Source organism: Chiloscyllium punctatum, chromosome 12 (genome assembly GCF_047496795.1).
Source record: "Chiloscyllium punctatum isolate Juve2018m chromosome 12, sChiPun1.3, whole genome shotgun sequence".
NCBI lineage: Eukaryota > Metazoa > Chordata > Chondrichthyes > Orectolobiformes > Hemiscylliidae > Chiloscyllium > Chiloscyllium punctatum.
Genome location: NC_092750.1, coordinates 34728177 through 34748948, shown reverse-complemented (window position 1 = coordinate 34748948; position 20772 = coordinate 34728177). Strand labels below are relative to the sequence as shown.

Here is a 20772-nt window from a genome sequence, read left to right as displayed (position 1 = left end):
TAATTTCACGGTCTTGAAAATTAACTTTATATTCCTGGAATGCTCTTAAATTAATTAGCAGAAATGTTTAAAACTGAATTTTTGCAAGACTTCAGAACATTTTAGCAAATGTTCCAGAATTCTGTCCTCTAGTTCCCCAGTGAAGACTGCTGAAATCAGTTGTAGTGCCACTGAAGGTGTAATTCTCACCAGAGAGATGCTGCACTTCAATATCAGCAGTACGTGCCTCATTCCTGGCCACAAGTTCCATGTCATTGCGTGTTGACTACTGGAAGGATGCCCTCAACAATTTTGAGTGCATACATTTTTAAGCCAAAAGTCTATTCTTTAGAGTAATATAGGGTACATGATTCAATAAAATATAATCATTCTAATTTAGCACAGATTACTCTGCATGATTTTCAAGTTGAAACAGCTAACTACTCCTTTGCACAGGGAGGAAAATTGTACCACAACTAGAAAAATACTATATTTTTGGAATTTTTTTTTCTTTGTTGATATATGGCTAATATGATTATGTCGCTGCTGTTACCCATTACAAATTGTCGAGAAAGTGGTATTAAGATTCACTCTTGAAAAATCACACACTAAGCACTCTGATACCTCTGAGAAAATTTGAATGAAATGACCAGAATTTATTTTTCATCTTTTAACAGCAGACTATATTATTCAAAGTTACAGATAAAGTAACTGGGAAATTGATTTGTGACAACTGGTGTAAGCAGCACATTCTTCCAGCTCGTACAACACAGCTAAATGCAGTACAATACTTCTCTACTTTGCCTGAACAAAATTTGCCTCAAACCTAAAGGACAACCACTTGCTACATTAAGTGACATTCTTCAAGTTTCGTATAACCACATCCTTTGACTTGTTACTGCCAAATTTGTTGCAGCTTAATGCCATTGTCTAAGTGTACAAGATTGTGTGGGCATGGACTTAAATCTAAGTTTTCATTCATTGAGTTGGTGTGAATGCTATGGATTAAACATGCAATAGAAGGTGATCTCTGACTTTATGGTGGCATATCTGTTGGCTACAGTTGATAAAGCAATGCTGTACATTTGGAGACAATAATTATGACATTCTTCCAGATCCAAAACTGAACATGTTTACGGAAGGCTGAATTGCAATAGGAATGCCTGTCCAAGCATGTTGAATTTATAAAAAGAAATGTAGGCTTCTCCTTGCCATTGTCATTTATTCCTATTGGTTCCTTAACTAGACTAATTTATGTTGCAGACAAGAAGCACTGCTGGCAGCCATCAGTGAGAAGGATGCAAACATTGCCTTATTAGAATTGTCTGCCTCTAAAAAGAAAAAGACACAAGATGAAGTAATAGCTCTTAAACGTGAAAAGGACCGACTAGTACAACAGTTGAAACAACAGGCAAGTTCCACTGTGTTTGGTGTTACGCTAAGTTATTCTACAAGAGAAGCAAAATTGCCCTCTAGAATACTACACTTTCATGAACATTTGTCATTCAGTAAATTCTACAAATCATGAATTTTGTCGTAGAATTCACAACATGTCCTGCCTGATTTTAAATGTGTGTTTCTCAAACGTTAATTTATATTGAAGATGTATTCGTGTGTTGAAATGAGGACGAACTATGCGGTAATGGAAAGATAAAATTGTCCTGTAAAAGAAGCCTTACTAATTGTTTTGATAGGTGACGTTTTGAATTATTTTGCTTTAATAAAAATTAGAGTTAATGAAGGCTGTTCAGATCATGAAGTTTTGTCACAACTTTTAAAATAATTTATTGGATCTAAGTGAGACAAATTAATAGTCCATGAATGCTTGACTTTCTTTAGAAGAGTTTTTTAGTACATGTAAAATTGACTAGAGTGTAAAATTTTGATATGGACCAAAATTTTAATTGCCCTATTCTTTGAGCAAACATGTCTGAAATACTCAGCAGGTAAGGCTGGAGAGAAAGCATGTGACCAACCTGAAATGTTAGCTTTGTTTCTCTCCATATAGATAGTGCTTAATGTTTTGGGTATCTGGCATTTTCTTTTTTCATTTCAGATTTGCAAAATCTGCACTATTTTTGCATTTAATCTGGATGCAGGCAGTTGTGGCAGTGCTCCACTTTTGCAGGATCATTCCATTTTGTCTAATTTCCAAGATCATTTAAAAATTGCAGCTTTAATTTTGAAAACTTGGAGAACATTTATTTATTCACATTTTGAAATCTATCTGGGCCTTAGTGGAATTTGTGAAATGTAATTCTGAATTTGAATTTTGCTGAAAATAAAGTATAAGATTACACCCTGACATATAGTGTAATAATGGGGATATAGGTTTGGCTATTGATGGGAATAAAACCAGCAACGTTTGCAGTTGCAAAGGTCTGCCAGTGTTTGAAGGAGAAATGTGGGTTCATGCTTCAGGCATTCCCTAAACTAACAAGGTGGCCGCAATAATGTTTATTTGCAGCCTGTATTCCCAAGTGCAGCAAGCTTCAATTTCAAGCTTGATTTCTATACCATATTCCAAAAGACCAAATATTTATCAAGATTCTCCACCTGACAGTGGTTTCCACAGTTTCACGAGGAGTCCTTGAATTGATAAGAGTGTTGCTAGTATCCAAAGAGGTTCCAGCAGCATCAACTGTCAGCTCTGTCTTTTCTGTTCACTTCTGGTTTTGATGTCTAAGTCATGATGCTGCCTCTTGGCACAGTATCCTGAGGTAAGCCATTACGTAAAGTTCATTATTAATGTTTTTCACTTGTAACGACTTGTCACTTGTCACTCTCCTGATCAAATCACCACCTGAATTAATCTCCTATTTACACAAGTATGATTGACATAGCTTATAATGAACAGGCGAATATCAGGTCCAAAGATAAGTTTAGCAGTACTTTTCTGTGTTTCACAAACAAGCAAGATTTTTTGCACCTTGTTGAGCACAGCTCTACTGTAGGTGAAGAATGTAACAACTCGTGGGCATTCCAGTGAGAATAGCATTGACAGTAAATCCACCTTTGCCAATTTGATGTGGAATACCTTTTTCTTCTGCTTTCTGGTATTTTTTTCACTAATTTAAAATGTGCGACATTAGCATGAGTTTCTCTTGCTCAACATAATGGAAACTTTGTGAAACATTGGCACTTTTTGAAAACTACCTTAACATATCTGGTGGAACATCTTCACATTACATGGTTACCAGTTAAAGAGCAAGCATAAACATCACAAAAGACTCGCTATCCAGTTTTTAAAAAAAAACTAGATTACAAACATAGAAATGTCAGAAAATAGAATACATGCCTACAGCATTTTGTTGCTAATGTTTTTATCTGCTTCCTAACATTTGTACTGCTCACTGCATTGCTGTTTTCTTGGCAGTTATAGGAAGGGAGGGAAGTCTCAGATACAGTCCCATAGATGGATTAACTCCAGGAAGGGTAAAAGAGGTAGGCAGCTAGTGCAGGAGTCTTTTGTGGATATACCCATTTCAAACAGGTATGCTGTTTTGGAAAATGTAGGGGGTGATGGATTCTCAGGGGAACATAGCACGAACAGCCAAGTTTCTGGTATTGAGACTGGCTCTAACGCAACGAGGAGTACGTCGGCTTCCAAGACGTGTTAGGGGATTCTGTAGTCCAAGGTACAGACAGGTGTTTCTGTGGCCAGCAGAGAAAAAGCAGAATGGTGTGTTGTTTTCCCGGTGCTAGGTTCAAGGATGTCTCCGAGAGGGTGCAGAATGTTCTCATGGGGGAGAGGGGCCAGCAAGAGGTCATTGTCGAGATTCTGAAGGGAGATTACAGACAGTTAGGCAGAAATTTAAAAAGGAGGTCCTCAAGGGTAGTAATATCTGGAGTACTCCCAGTGCTACAAGCTAGTGAGGACGGGAATTGTAGGATAGAGCAGATGAATGCATGGCTGAGGAGCTGGTGTATGGGAGAAGGATTCACATTTTTGGCTCATTGGAATCTCTTTTGGGGTACAAGTGACCTGTACAAGAAGGACAGATTGCACCTAAATTGCAAGGGGACTAATATACTGGCAGGGAAATTTGTTCGAACTGCTCGGGAGGATTTAAACTAGATAGGTGGGGAGTGGGACCCAGGGAGATAGCGAGGAAAGAGATCGATCTGAGACGGGTACAGTTGAGAACAGAAGTGAGTCAAACAGTCAGGACAGGCAGGGACAAGGTAGGACTAATAAATTAAACTACATTTATTTCAATGCAAGGAGCCTAACAGGGAAAGCAGATGAACTCAGGGCATGGTTAGAAACATGGGACTGAGATATCATAACAATTATAGAAACATGGCTCAGGGATGGGCAGGACTGGCGGCTTAATGTTCCAGGATACAAATGCTACAGGAAGGATAGAAAGGGAGGCAAGAGAGGAGGGGGAGTGGCATTTTTGATAAGGGATAGCATTGCAGCTGTGCTGAGGGAGGATATTCCTAGAAATACATCCAGGGAAGTTATTTGGGTGGATCTGAGAAATAAGAAAGGGATGATCACCTTATTGGGATTGTATAATAGTCAGAGGGAAATTGAGAAACAACCTTGTAAGGGGATCTCAGCTATCTGTAAGAATAGTAGGGTAGTTATGGTCAGGGATTTTAACTTTCCAAACATCGACTGGGACTGCCATAGTGTTAAAGGTTTAGATGGAGAGGAATTTATAAAGTGCTTACAAGACAATTTTCTGATTCAGTATGTGGATGTACCTACTAGAGAAGGTGCAAAACTTGACCTACTCTTGGGAAATAAGGCAGGGCAGGTGACTGAGGTGTCTGTGGGGGAGCACTTTGGAGCCAGCGACCATAATTCCATTAGATTTAAAATAATGATGGAAAAGATAGACCAGATCTAAAAGTTGAAGTTCTAAATTGGAGAAAGGCCAATTTTGACGGTATTAGGCAAGAACTTTCGAAAGCTGATGGGAAGCCTACAGAAATGAGATAACTAGAATCCAGGGAAAGTATATTCTTGTCAGGGTGAAAGGAAAGGCTGGTAGGTATAGGGAATGCTGGATGACTAAAGAAATTGAGGGTTTGGTTAAGAAAAAGAAGGTAGCTTATGTCAGATATAGACAGGATATATCGAGTAAATCCTTAGAAGAGTATAAAAGAATTAGAAATATACTTAAGTGGGAAATCAGGAAGGCAAAAAAGCGACATGCGATAACTTTGGCAAATAGAATTAAGGAGAATCCAAAGAGTTTTTACAAATACATTAAGGACAAAAGGGTAACTAGGGAGAGAATAGGGGCCCTCAAAGATCAGCAAGGCGGCCTTTGTGTGGAACTGCAGAAAATGGAGGGGATACTAAATGAATATTTTGCATCAGTATTTACTGTGAAAAAGGATATGGAAGATATAGACTGTAGGAAAATAGATGGCGACATCTTGCAAAATGTCCAGATTACAGAGGAGGAAGTGCTGGATGTCTGAAATGGTTAAAGGTGGATAAATCCCCAGGACCTGATCAGGTGTACCCAAGAACTCTGGGAAGCTAGAGAAGTGATTGCTGGGCCTCTTGCTGAGATATTTGCATCATCGATAGTCACAGGTGAGGTGCTGGAAGACTGGAGGTTGGCACACATGGTGCCACTGTTTAAGAAAAGCGGTAAAGACAAGCCAGGGAACTATAGACCACTGAGCCTGACCTCGGTGGTGGGCAAGTTGTTGGAGGGAAATCTGAGGGACAGGATGTACATATATTTGGAAAAGCAAGGACTGATTAGGGATAGTCAACATGGCTTTGTGTGTGGGAAATCATGTCTCACAAACTTGATTGAGTTTTTTGAAGAAGTAACAAAGAGGATTGATGAGCGCAGAGCAATAGATGCGATCTATATGGACCTCAGTAAGACGTTTGACAAGGTTCCCCATGGGAGACTGATTAGCAAGTTTAGACCTCATGGAATACAGGGGGAACTAGCCATTTGGATACAGAACTGGCTCAAAGGTAGAAGACAGAGGGTGGTGGTGGAGGGTTGTTTTTCAGACTAGAGGCCTGTGACCAGTGGAGTGCCACAAGGAGCGGTGCTGGGTCCTCTACTTTTGTCATTTACATAAATGATTTGGATGCGAGCATAAGAGGTACAGTTAGTAAGTTTGCAGATGACACCAAAATTGGACGTGTAGTGGACAGCGAAGAGGGTTACATCAGATTACGACAGGATCTGGACCAGATGGGCCAATGGGCTGAGAAGTGGCAGGTGGAGCTTAATTCAGATAAATGCGAGGTGCTGCATTTTGGGAAAGCAAATCTTAGCAGGACTTATACACTTAATGGAGTGTTGCTGAACAAAGAGACCTTGGAGTGCAGGTTCACAGCTCCTTTTAAGTGGAATTGCAGGTAGATAGGATAGTGAAGAAGGTGTTTGGTCTGCTTTCTTTTATTGGTCAGAGTATTGAGTACAGGAGTTGGGAGGTCATGTTGCAGCTGTACAGGGCATTGGTTAGGCCACTATTGGAATATTGCATGCAATTCTGGTCTCCTTCCTATCGGAAAGATGTTGTGAAACTTGAAAGAGTTCAGAAAGTATTTACAAGTATTTACAAGGATGTTACCAGGGTTGGAGGATTTAAGCTACAGGGAGAGGCTGAACAGGCTGAGGCTGTTTTCTCTGGAGCGTCAGAAGCTGAGGGGTGTCCTTATAGAGGTTTCCGAGGGGCATGGATAGGATAAGTAGACCTGGGGTCGGGGAGTCCAGAACTAGAGGGCATAGGTTTAGGGTGAGAGGGGAAAGATATAAAAGAGACCTAAGGGGCAACTTTTTCACGCAGTGCGTGGTGTGTGTATGGAATGAGCTGCCAGAGGAAGTGGTGGAGGCTGGTACAATTGCAACATTTAAGAGGCATTTGGATGGGTGTATGAATAGGAAGGGTTTGGAGGGATATGGGCAAGGTGCTGGCAGGTGAGACTGGATTGGGTTGGGATATCTGGTCGGCATGGACGGGTTGGACCGATGTTTCCATGCTGCACATCTCTATGACTCTATAACTGAAGTGTAAGGCAGTGCCCAGACTTGAAATGAAAGTCACAGGTTCAACCTCACATTACCTTGTTCAAAGTTGGTTTGAAACTGACTAGTTATTCCATTAACAGTATTTTACTGTTAGGTTGCACTCGGGGGAATTACAATGATGCATTCTCTTCCTTGCCCCAATAGTAATAGGAGGGACAAAATCTCCCAGATGGAAAGGAATTGGCTTTAAGAATATGTAGGAGAAAGTGAGGACTGCAGATGGTGGAGGTCAGAGCTGAAAAATGTGTTGCTGGAAAAGCACAGCAGGTCAGGCAGCATCAAAGGAGCAGGAGAATCGATGTTTTGGGCATAAGCATCGATTCTCCTGCTCCTTTGATGCTGCCTGACTGCTGTGCTTTTTCAGCAACACATTTTTCAGTTTAAGAATATGTAGTTAATCTAGGCCGAGTTATTTGCAATTGGCATCAGCAAAAATATGCCTGACTTTCAAAAGAAAGAGCACACAAAGTGAATTCTGAAGAATAAGAATTGAATTTCAATTTAAAAAATTAATCACAAAGCTAAAGTGAAGAAAAAGGACAACATGCACTTGACATTTTGTAAGGTTAGTCCTGTGCCTAATCCACAGTTAGACAAAGTAGAGAGTGAATAAATTGGAAACCACAGGAACAATTAAAAAGATGGGCCCTACCCATTCTAACATCTGTTTGGATTTGTGGGTAATATAAGCAAATGGTAAATAAGGTGATCAAGGTTGATATTTAACTATTGCCTGCCAGTGAAGCTGTGAAAAGGTGTTCAGCATGCTAGATTAATTTACAAGAGAAAGAAGCAGTTTACCATTCATGCACAAAATGGTTATCTGAAAGATTACTGTTTGAATGTCTACTCTTCCCACATTTTTTAAGAGTATTCTGGATCACATGCAAAGTGGAATGAAAGGAGTATGTGGAAACTTAGATGATATCCTAATTAGCAGGAGGACTATGAAAGGACACGTTATATGGCTGAATGAAGTCTTAGATTGATTTCAGAATTATGACTTTAAAGCTAAAACGTCTTGTATCATCGGCCGGATTATCCAGACTACCCCAGAACTTTCGGAATGGTAGGGAAGAGACAAATTCAGTTTCTGATCATGACTTAAATGTTTGGTATTAAGTTTTGAAAACCTTTTCAAATAAGTTGGCATTCCTGACCTGGGATATTCTTCCACATTGATTAGCATGTCAGTAAATACTCATTGCCACTCCAGTCCACTGGAATAACATTCGTAGGCCCAAACTTACTTGCCAGGAAACCTGTGTTCACAAACATTACTATTTATATGATGAAAGGTGTACCTGGCAGGGTAGACTTTGTCGTCCAAGCTTCTGTGAGTACAAATCTCTTCAGTTACTTTGCTCCTTATTCACTAAGGCATTTCTTTCTTTACAGTTTTTTGGGGTGAAACCTGTTCATCTTGATCAGTTCATGAGGTATCTCAGTCATATACAATCTGCCAAATTTTTGTTGATTGCTTGCAGCCTTCGGGGTGAAGTCTACCAAGGGTTCAAACACCAGCTAACCACCCAAGCAAGGCAGCCATAATGGCTAATGCCAGCATATATGACCAGGGCAGGTAATTGAGTCTGAACTAAAAAGGAGTGCAAGCCTTTAGTACAAAACTATTAGATGTGCAGGTTCACTTCATTGTGATGAAAGGTCAGTAATCTTCGGAGTATTTCTTTAAGAAACCTCGCAGATGTATGAGATGTAATACCACTATAGTGCAGGAGTGCTACATTGGTAGGTGCAATAAAGTGACAGGTATTGACTGCACATGAAGATGGAGATGCCTGATGTTCAGTCTCCTGAGTGACAATCCCTGTAGTGGCAACCTTACAATGCTAGCTCACTTGTAAGGGCATGAAGCATTGAGCAAAAAGGCATGTGTACGTGCCAGAGTGTAGTAAATCATATATCCTCTTGCGGCATTAGAGGCAGTTTCACTTGTGATACGCGATGGGCCCTGGCAATGCAGCCATGTCTATTCAGGTTGCCTTTTAGGTATCATATGTAGACAATAGAATTTCTCTTGTTTCACGATGTCCATTCAGGAGAACATTTAGAGAGGCATCGCTGAAGAATAGTGTCATTTATTGCTGGGGTGTGGCAACTTCAAGGTAGGAGCAGAGATGGCCAGAGGTTGAGTGATGTTCTTAGGTTGCAGAAAGTGAAGTGTAGTCTGGGTGCCTTTTAAATATGGAACATGGATGTTAGCACCCAGAGAGCTTTAGAACTTGCTGCCAATCAAATTTGGTGGTTTTCCCTTGCATCCATATGTAATGAGTCATGATTAAAAGTAATTAAGTGAGAAACTCCAACCAACTTCTTGCTGAAGTTCCTCTGATGATCAGTGCTGCCCCTGCACTGCCCAAGGTATCAGGTACAATGTACCTGGGTCATCAAATTAATAATGAAGGTTTCCATCCATCAGGGGAAAGTTGAGAGGATTTTGAAAATAAAGATGAGCCGAGAACATTGGTGGGGAATATTATGTATGATTCTAAGTTCACCCTGACATAGCAAATGTATTCACTCCACTTGATCAACTTTTCATCGGACATGTTCTGCAGAATGTCAGAAAGCATTTGAGAAAGTGAAGAAAGTCCTGACTAATGGTGCTGCTTAGACCCACTATAATCTCAAGAAATAAACCACGGGTGTGACCTCTCATAAGGAAAAGCTGTGGCAAATCCTGTAGCTAACGCTTCACTTTTATTTTTAATCAATGTCCGGCATTAGTAATCATATATAATGTTAATGAGTTTGACAAATATTTGTGAAGTAGGAAGTTCAATTTTGCTTACTGTCTGGTGTTGTGTAATGTGACAGAATTAATTAATGACCTGAGCATAAAGGCACTTTAAGGTAGCAGCATTCATAACGTCATTGAATTTTTCTTGGAATTTGAAAGGGAGAAGAATTGATTGAAGACTATTACTTAAAACTTAAATAAGGGCAACTAGTTGGGCATGAAAGCTGAGCCAACTGAAGTGAACTTCAGTATTCAGCTTGGAGTTGAATCAATGCAGAATCTGTGGCAGAATTTTGAAGGGATGTTTCAAAATATTCAGAATAAGTCAAACCAAATTTAAGGAAAAAAATAATATTGTTGCACAAAGATGAGTGATAAGATTGCAAAGAATGGCAGAGAATGACGAAAACATTCAATAGGATAAATAAATTAGAGGGTGAGTGAAGTTAGCTAGAAATGCAAAAACAGAAAGCAAAAGTTTCAATTTGTGTCCAAAAGGAAAACGAGTGAGTAGTGGTTGTCCAGAAGGTAAGAATGGAGAGCTATATGTAAATAATGAAGAACTGACAGATATAACAAATAGATATTTTGATTCTATCTTCACTGTAGAGGATGCTAAAGCTTTAAATCAGGAGGTTGAAGGAAGAGAGAAACTTGGTGAAATTATAATCACGAGAGAAGTACACTAAACAAACTGATGGAGCTGTCTGTTGATAAGTCTTTAGGCCCTGATCAACTTCATCCTAGTGTCTTAAAAGAGTTAGCTAATTATGTAGCAGGTGTATTAATTTTCCAAAATTCATAAGATCCTCGAAAGGTCACATCAGACTGGAAAATAGCAGATATAACCCTTTCTTTCAAGAAGGGGAAGGGGCAGAAAACAAAGACGCTATAAGTCAGATAACTTGGCATCTGTCATGGGGCAGCAGTATTAGAATCAATGATTAAATAGGTTATAATTGGGCACATAAAGAGTTAGCATGATTTTGTGAAAGGGAAATACTATTTGACCAACTTATTGGAATTCTTTGGAGTAACACATACTGTGGATAAAGGGAGGCCCATTGATGTACTGTCCTTTGATTTCTAGTGGTGACTTACAAAAGGTCACTGAAAAATAAAATGAACATTGGCTGACTGGTGAAAAACAAAACAAAAGATCATTTTGAGATTGCAAGGATGTGATGTCTGGGTTCCCTCTGGAATCTGTTCTGTGTACGCAACATTTTACAATTTATATTCATGACTTAGATGACAAGAGCAGAGGCATGGTATCTAAATTTACAGATGACCCAAAGATAGGTAAAAAATGTATATTGTGAAGGTGACATAACCAGGATGCAGACTAATATAGATGTTAAATGAATATACAAAAATGTTGTCAGATAGAATATAATGCGAGAAATAGGAGTTGTTTATTTTGGGAGACAGAATAAAACAGAAGTATTATTTAAGCAGAGAGCTATTGTAGAATTTCAGGGTGCAGAGAGATCTAGGTGTTCTAGTACATTTGTCACAAATTGTTTGTATTCAAGAATAGCCATTAGTTTAAAAACACACATGGAATTGCACAGAAAAATGAGGTGTGACAAGACATAAGTGTGACCATCTTCAAATCTGTGCAGTTTTCACCACCTTATGTAATGTAAATGTGTTGGTGGAGGTTCAGAGAAATTTACTAGATTTATACCTGGAATGAGAAGATTATTTTATGAAGTATGATAGAACAGGCTGTCCTTAATTCCACTGAAGTTTACAAGAATGGGGGGTGATTTGACTAAACATTGAAAGATCCTGAACGGTCTAGACAAGTTGGACATGGAAAGGATAATTCACCTTATGGAAGAGTCCAGAACCTGGGGCACAGTTTTAAAATTACGGGCCTTCCTTTTGGATTAGAGATGGGAAGGTTTTTTTTGTTCTCCAAGGATTTCGCAATTTTTGAACACTGTGCCTCAGAAGGTGGTAGGAAGTAGAACAGTTCAGTATTTTTAAGGCCGAGGTGGATAGATTCTTGGTAGGCAGGGAATCAAAGGTTTTTGAGGGAATATGGAAATGTGGGACTCAGAACTCGAACAGATCAACCAAGATCTTATTGAATGACAGCTCAGGCTCGAAGGTCTGGAAGGCTTGGTTCTTCTACTTTTATAAGTGTACACGAATGTTTGTATGACCCTGATGGCCCAATAGTACAACATTGATTATCATAGGTCATGCAAATGAGGAAATTCTTTCATGAGTTGTTGTGAAGATTAATTCATTTCAGCCACTGAATGACCTGTGAATTACATTATTACAAGTGGCATTCTAACGTCTGCTAGAGGAACCTGCAATGAAATGTTCAGTTATGTCATTAATGGCTGGTCTGAAGAGTGTGATGATGGGCAATTGCAGAAGTATTTCACACTTGCACGTTAACAAAATATAGATGAAGGCTGCCATCTGTTGGGTTTAAGATTTACTAATCTTCCAAGGTTTAGGGAGAGATTATTTGAGGAACTTCATCCAGAACAAACCAACAAGATCCATACAAAAACAGCAAGAGGTTATTTTTTGGAATCAAAAGACTCATAGAATCATTAAAAAGTTCTGAAATGTGCCTTGGAATGAGAAGTGATTTCAACAAAGTCCCCCTCATTCCATAGTCAAACGCAAGAAAACTGAGAAGAAGTAAACATTGATTTATTTGAAATGGAAGGGAAAAATTGCCTTGTTTTGGTTGATAGCTTTAGAACATAGATAAGTGTTGAGTCTATGCCTAGTACCACAAACGTCAAAACTGTTTAAGGTTTTATAGATTGCCAGAGGCAAGTTTTTGTCATATATTGGTCCACAATTTACATCAGAAGAGTTTGAAATATTTTGGTAATAATGGAGGAACACATTTTAATATTACCATCCTTAAAGTTATAAGGAGAGTTTTTTCCCCTAGACAGTAGAAGGCTGAAGGATGCCCTGATAGAGGTTTATAAAATCTCGAGGGGTATAGATAAGGTGAATAGCCAAGGTCTTTTCCCTAGAATAAGGCAGTCCAAAGCTAAAGGGTATAGTTTTAAGGTGAAAGGGGAAATATTTAAAAGGGACATGAGGGGCGCCTTTTTCACATGGGTAGTAATATGCAATAGGAATGTGCTATCAGAGGAAATGGTAGAGGTGGGTACAGTACAGTGTTCAAAAGACATTTTGACATGTCATGGATAGGAAAGGCTAGGAGCATATGGGCCAAACACATGCAAATGGGACTAGTTCAGTTTAGCAAACCAGATCATCATGGATGAGTTGGAGCGAAGGTCCTGTTTCCGTGTTGTATGATTCCACTACCCACAATCGAATGGTGCTATAGAAAGAAGAGTACACATTGTGGAGAGGTCTTTGCTGGGTGATAAGTTAAGTAGCAATTTCCCTGTTTTTCATCAGTGCTGGGTCCTCTACTTTGTCATTTACATAAATGATTTGGATGTGAGCATAAAAGGTACAGTTAGAAAGTTTGCAGATGATACCAAAATTGGAGGTGTCGTGGACAGTAAAGAGGGTTACCTCAGATTACAGCAGGATCTTGACCAGATGGGCCAATGGGCAGAGAAGTGGCAGATGGAGTTTAATTCAGATAAACACGAGGTGCTGCATTTTGGGAAAGCAAATCTTAGCAGGACTTACACACTTAATGGTAAGGTCCGAGGGAGCGTTGCTGAACAAAGAGACCTTGGAGTGCAGGTTCATAGCTCCTTGAAAATGGAGTCGCAGGTAGACAGGATATAAAGAAGGCGTTTGGTATGCTTTTGTTTATTGGTCAGAGTATTGAGTACAGGAGCTGGGAGGTCATGTTGCGGCTGTGCAGGACATTGTTGGAATATTGTGTGCAATTCTGGTCTCCTTCCTATTGGAAAGATGTTGTGAAACTTGAAAGGGTTCAGGAAAGATTAACAAGCATGTTACCAGGGTTGGAGGATTTGAGCTATAGGGAGAGGCTGAACAAGCTAAGGCTGTTTTCCCTGAAGCGTCTGAGGCTGAGGGGTGACCTTATAGAGGTTTCTGAAATTACGAGAGGCATGGATGGGGTAAATAGACAAAGTCTTTTCCCTGGGGCTGGGGAGTCGAGAACTAGAGGGCATAGGTTTAGGGTGAGAGGGGAAAGATATAAAAAAGACCTAAAGGGCAACGTTTTCACACACAAGTTGGTACATGTATGGAATGAGCTGCCAGAGGAAGTGGTGGAGACTGGTACAATTGCAACATTTAAGAGGCATTTGGATGAGTATATGAGTAGAAGGGGTTTGGAGGGATATGGGCCATGTGCTGGCAGGTGGGACTAGACTGGGTTGGGATATCTGGTCGGCATGGACGGGTTGGACCGAAGGGTCTGTTTCCATCTCTATGACCCTAAATGGCTGGACAATTTTCTGTTCTCTTGCACAATAACCCCACAGTCTACAATGGATTGCTCACCCTACTAATTAGCATTTAAACACATTCCTAGAACAAGGTTTAGTTATCTAAGCGTGACACTAATAGCAAAGTAAGAGAAAAGTAAGACAGTGAAGATGAATTATGATCCATGAAGCATGACAGTTAGGGAGTCTATTGCGGGTCGTGATAAGAAACCACTGAGATGATATGCGGAAATATGTGATTGGAATATTTTTGTAAGAAGGCTCTGTATTCCTATCTGCTGTTAAGATTGGAGAGAAATCCTGCTAATGTTAGGTAGCTCATTTGCTTGAAAGATGAAAGGGAGCGCAGGTGAAACTTTTTATATTTGAATTCCTTTGGTGCAGTATGAGGGGTGTTACCAATGACTAGAAACTTCAACCAGCTGTACAGCCAAAGGAGTAAAGGAAGGGAATTCAGACCAACAAGTAAAGGATTGAGTGCATCCAAAGACATCTTGCTCATTGGTCAGGAAATTCAAAAATCTCATTGTGATAGGGCATTGTTTGTGGTTCATTCCAAGTACTGTAAATTTTACTTTTGAATTTCTATATCATTGTATTTTAGCCAACAGGTTTCTGAAGGACACCATGTGCCCATTTTGAATGAGGTAGAGAGGAACTTTGTGTAACCACCTTCTCAGTCTCACCAGGTGTCTCATTCCCTTCACATTCATCATCTCAATTGCAGATGGGGCTATCTCAAACTACTGCACACTTCCCTCACCCCTCAGAATTTGTTTCCATGTGATACCCATTATGACATTTGCTCAATTGTATTATTAAGCTATATTTTTAACATATTTGCCTCGTCTGAGTGCATTTATGGCTATAAGACTTGTGAAAAACAGATTTGAAACAGAACTGACCTCTTCCTTCATTGCTAATTTGACTCCCATCATAATGGGCACAAACATGTGTGGAGATGTAAAAATATTCAGAACTCTTAGCAGGCCAGGAAACATCTGTAGAGAAGCTTAAGTTTTAATGTATGACTATTCATTCGAACCCTCTGATAAAAGTTCATCAATCAGAAACATCCATTGCTGCCTGTGATGCTGAGATTTTCCAATATTTTCTATTAATTAGTTATTTTAGAGTGGCTGAGGCTTTCAGTATTTTAACGTGAGACCATGCAATCTTTGGTCTTTGAAGATGCTTTCAAGTAAGCCTTGACTTCAGGCCTTGAAATGGAAAAGCAAGCTTCCTGAATAAAAATTTGCTGCTGATAATGTTATTGCAAGCATGTTATTGAAAGATTCAGATATTTTATTGTTGATGACCTAACTATTCTGAATGGAACAAAAACTGAGAAGAGTAATGAATTTAAAAAGTAGGATATAAATTCTAGACTAGGTGTCATCAATACCCACCATCCCTCTTGATGTACCCTGACACCTGCCCCAGTCAGCCAGAGTAGAAAACAGAGTTCATTTGGCATCGGATTCTACATTATATTGGCATTCTCAGGTCATGAGACCATTTAGATTTAAAGGGACTGCTTCTTAGGAGTTGGAATTGAGATACAGCTAATGCTGTATCCTGCTTCCAGATGAAGGAAGGCAAATATTTAATGTCCTGGGTACACATCCAAGACTTGTGATGGAACATATTATTGTATACCGTATTATTTTTGTGCTATTTTCTAGGATTAATTTTAATGAAGCAGGTTATCCTCTAGCTGTCAAAGTAGGATGATTTTATTCCTTTAGGATCTTCTTTTGAAGACAATTAAATTAAAACTTTTGCTATTTGGAATCCGATGTTGCCTTTTTTCAAGTATTCACTCTTTTTCTAACCTTGTTCATTCTTGCAAGACTAGATGATAGTATTGTATAACTAAGCGAAGATTCATTGGCTGTTAATAAAACACATTTTCTTTTCATTACAATGGTACTCTTACAGCATAAAAGACAAGATTGAAAGCTGAAGTCCAGCATGCAGATCCTTTCATTCCATTTTTGGTTTTTGTAATTGACTCAGCTTTGGATTATTTTCATTATCAAACACCTTTTGGCTTTTATAAGTGGTTTGAAAGATTAGATCATTTAATGTGTTACTCTTATTTCCTTAGACACAAAATCGGATGAAACTTATGGCAGATAATTATGATGAAGATCACCATCACCACCATCACCATCACCACCATCACCATCGTTCACCGGCAAGATCACAACATAGTAACCATCGACCCTCTCCTGATCAGGTGAGTCTTTATGAGTCTTGCCTATAAACAGTCATGATTTTCTGTTGGGGTCACTTGGTACTGACAATGTGGCTATTTCTATTTTGCATCCATAACAAATTAGAAAAGGTATTGCCAGTCATTGATGACACAATCTCAAATTTCACCATAATTGCTTCTTAGTTCAGTCAACAAGGCAAATTTGTTACAAAAACTGGAAGTGCTTGATGTCTGTACTCATTCGTCATCTGAACTGTGATGTTAATTAAGATTGAGAAAGGAAAGCTCATTTTGTGAATAATAGTACTTAATACATGTGCCTGCACTGTAATATTCATTATGTTCCTGTTTTAATCTTTTGAAACTTTTCTATTATTCACAGTAAGATCCAAAGAGATCTTTACAGTTTTGGATGTATTTAAAACCAATTTGAATGAAGTTAGGCATTCTCAGTTTACTATGGAATAATGTATTAAAGGTCTGTTCCCTTATCCGAATAAACCAGAAAGTAATTAATGTATGCCAATTGATGGGATTATAAGCATCCACTGTTTTATCACAATGCTTCAAAGATTACTTTTTCAGGCAAATAGTTGTACAACATGTTCCAGGTTAATATAAACCTAAAAAGTTTATTAATTGCAGTGATCTATTCTTGAAGAATTTAACATGTTTCCATTATTTGTGGAAATGCCTTGTCATCTGAGTTTATCTCTTTTCTAGATATGGTCACTGTAGCTAAAGGTATTATGATGGATTATTTTCATTGCCATTTGATGGTGAAGACAAAAATTATTGTTTTTATCCAAGACTATTTTGTAACTTCAGTAGGTCAAGTGTTACTCAGAAGCTGGAATTATGCCTTTTGTGAAAACCCTTTTACATGAGTTTCAGTAAAGAGTATTTGTGCATTTTTCTGTGTAATTAGTGAGATGTATGCTGGTCGACAGGAACAGTATTGGTGCTATATCACTGCTTATGCGAGCTAGCCATATGATGCTGACAAGGTCTCAATTCCAACTCCTAAGAAGCAGTCCCTTTAAATCTAAATGGTCTCATGACCTGAGAATGCCAATATAATGTAGAATCCGATGCCAAATGAACTCTGTTTTCTACTCTGGCTGACTGGGGCAGGTGTCAGGGTACATCAAGAGGGATGGTGGGTATTGATGACACCTAGTCTAGAATTTATATCCTACTTTAGTTTCTCCTCTCCTCTCCTCTCCGATGTGGGACCTTATCAAGAGAATCTGAAAGCCCAAGTAAACCACATGCTCTGACTCCTTCTTATCAATGCTACTAGTAATGTTCTCAAAACATTCCAGTAATTTTATCAAGTATGATTTCCCTTCCATAAACCTGCCTTCTTTTTCCATGTACTGTCATAGTCATAGAGATGTACAGCCCAGAAGTAGACCCTTCTGTCCCACTCATCCGTGCCAACCAGATATCCCAACCCAAACTAGTCCCACCTGCCAGCACCCGACCCATATCCCTCCAAACTCTTCCTATTCATATACCCGTACAGATATCTTTTAAATGTTGTAACTGTACCTGCATTAACCATTACATTTGGCAGTTCATTCCATATACGCATCCCTGTGTGAAAATTGTGCCCCTCGGGTCTTTTGTAAATCTTTTTCTTCTCACCTTAAAACTATATCCTCCAGTTTTGAATTCCCCTACCTTGGAGAGAACACCTTTGGTATTCACCTTATCAATGCTTCTCATGATTTTCTGAATCTCTATGAGATCACCCCTCAACCTCCTATGCTTCCGGGGAAAAAGGCCCCAGTCTATCCAATCTCTCCTTTCAACTCAAACACTCTGGTTATGGTAGTCATGGTTTGGAACTGCCAGTGTTGGACTGGGGTGTACAAAGGTTAAAAATTACAGAACACCAGATTACAGTCCGACAAGTTTATTTGGAAGCACTAGCTTTTGGAGCGCTGCTCTTTTATTAGATGGTTGTCTAACATCAGACACCTGATGAAGGAGCAGTGTTTTGAAAGCTAGTGCTTCCAAATAAACCTGTTGGGCTATAACCTGGTGTTGTGTGATTTTTAACTCTAGTCATGGTAACATTGTTGTAAATCTTTTCTGCACCCTTTCCAATTTAATAATATCCTTCCTATAGCAGGGCAACCAGAAATATATGGAGTGCTCCAAAAGTGGCCTCGCAAGTGTCCTGCACAGCCGTAACATGACATCCCAACTCCTATACTCAGTGCTGTGACCAATGAAGGCTCGTGTGCCAAATGCCGCCTTCACTGCCCTGTCTACCTGTGACGCCACTTTCAAGAAACTATGTACATGAATCTATAGGTCTCACTATTCGACAACACTCCCCAGGGCCCTACCATTGATTGTGCATGGTTTGTCTTACCAAAATACAATATCTTGCATTTATCTAAATTAAACTTTCATTTGCCACTCCTCGGTCCATTGGCTGAGCTGATCAAGATCCCAGTTGTACTATTCGATAACCTTCTTCACTATCCACTACATCATCAATTTTGGTGTCACCTGCAAACTTACTAACCATGCCTCCTATATTCTCACCCAAATTGTTTATATAAATGATAAACAACACCTGACCCAGTACTGATCCCTGCAGAACACTGCTGGTCACAGGCCTCCAGTCCGAAAAACAACCCTCTGTCACTACCCTCTGTTTCCTACTGCTAATTTTGTATCCAGTTGATTATCTCTCCCTGGATCCCATGTTATTTAACTTTACTAACCAGTCTACCATGCAGAACCTTACCAAAGGCCTTGCTAAAGTCCGCGTAGATAACATCTACCGCTCTGCATTTATCTATCTACTTGATTACATCTACAATTAAGTTTGAGACACACAATTTCCTCCCCACAAAGCCATACTGATTGTCCCTAATCAGTCCTACCTCTCAGAATCCCCTCCAAAAACTTACCCGCCACTGATGTAGGACAGACTGATCTGTAGTTACCAGACTTTTCTTTGCAATCTTTCTTAAATAAAGGCACAACATTAGCCAACCTCCAGTCTTCTGGCATCTCACCTGTGGCTAAATATGATGCAAATATCTCTGCTAAAATTTCCGGCCCCATAATTTCTTTCTTAGCTTCCCACAAAGTCCTATGATATATTTGATCATGTCCTGGGGACTAAGTACCTTCATATTTTTAGATCTCCAGCACCTCGTCTTCTGCCATGAATATGGGCCTTTTAAGGACAGGTACAACTGGAGAATAGTGGATAATGAAGAAGTTGTAGATTTATTAAATATGTACTTTATCTCCATTTCCACAGTGGAGGAAAAAGACAAAATGTTATTGGTGCAAGAACACCCATAGCAGCATCAAACAGAAGAATTTAATGTAATTTTTTTAAAATGCTGTTGTTGATATAGACAAACCTCCATAACCTGATGTTCAGTTCAAGTTATGAAAATAAAATTCTGCAGGTTATTTTCCATTGGCAAGGCACAAAATATCATGGTTGACGTCTACGCAGACTTCTAGAATGCTTTTGATGTCATACTGTGTTGGGAGATAAGGGTTGGTGAGAATGAGTTGAAGAGAATGAATTTGACAGGCTTCCTGATGACCTTCCTCCAGGATTGAACGGAGACCTTTAGCTTTTCACCATATATAATAATTTGGAGAAGGAATAATGTGTTGTACATCCACTTTTGCAAATAGGGTCGTATTAGAATGAACAATACTGAATGTTGGTGGCAGCAGGGATAATTCACTGTGGATTTGAGAAAGACAACTCAAAATACTTCAATATTGAGACATAGGGGCTATTTTGTAGCCAGAGGGATTTATGCATTGATGCACATGCATTTTTTGAGAACTGAGATGAATATTTTTCATCAATTAAGGGTATCAAAGAATATAGAGCAAAAGCATATTAATTAAACTGAGAGATACAAATGTTTAAAGGTCAAGAATGATTGGTCCACTCCTGTTCTTTTGTTCTTAAACTATAGGTGAACATAAGCAAACTAGAGATCTTTGTAATATAGCCCATTTAATCATCCATGGAATCTTAATATAATTCTATTTAAAAAGTAACATAGGGTTCATGTGATAGTATGCTTGTGTACCTACTTCTGAACCAAGAGACTCTGGTTCAAGTCCCATCTGCTCCTGAGGTATATAACAAAATCTCTAATTAGGTTGATTAGAAAATTAAATCTAATTCAGTAACATAGCAAAGAATGACCATTTACTAGAATTAAAGGCTGTCAGAATTAATCAATTCTGTTAGTATTTGTAACTGGAAGCAACCAGAGCCATTTGTCTTTGACTTTAATCGACCAGAAATCCATTATAGAATGTTACAGCACAGAAGGAGACTATTTGGCTATTTGAAAGAGCTGTCCAGTTTAATTTCACATCCCAACT

General features: G+C 39.0%; 1 protein-coding gene across 10 annotated transcripts in view; it reads left to right on the top strand.

Annotated features, from left to right (window-relative positions):
- The window catches only part of LOC140483773 (ERC protein 2), an 830166-nt gene that overhangs the window by 648190 nt on the left and 161204 nt on the right, over positions 1 to 20772 (top strand). For all 10 annotated transcript variants that reach the window (XM_072582317.1, XM_072582315.1, XM_072582316.1 and 7 more), the window contains 2 exons: positions 1243 to 1390; positions 16267 to 16398. In XM_072582317.1, coding sequence (XP_072438418.1) covers positions 1243 to 1390; positions 16267 to 16398 — 280 coding nt within the window. The remainder of the gene's footprint in view (positions 1 to 1242; positions 1391 to 16266; positions 16399 to 20772) is intronic.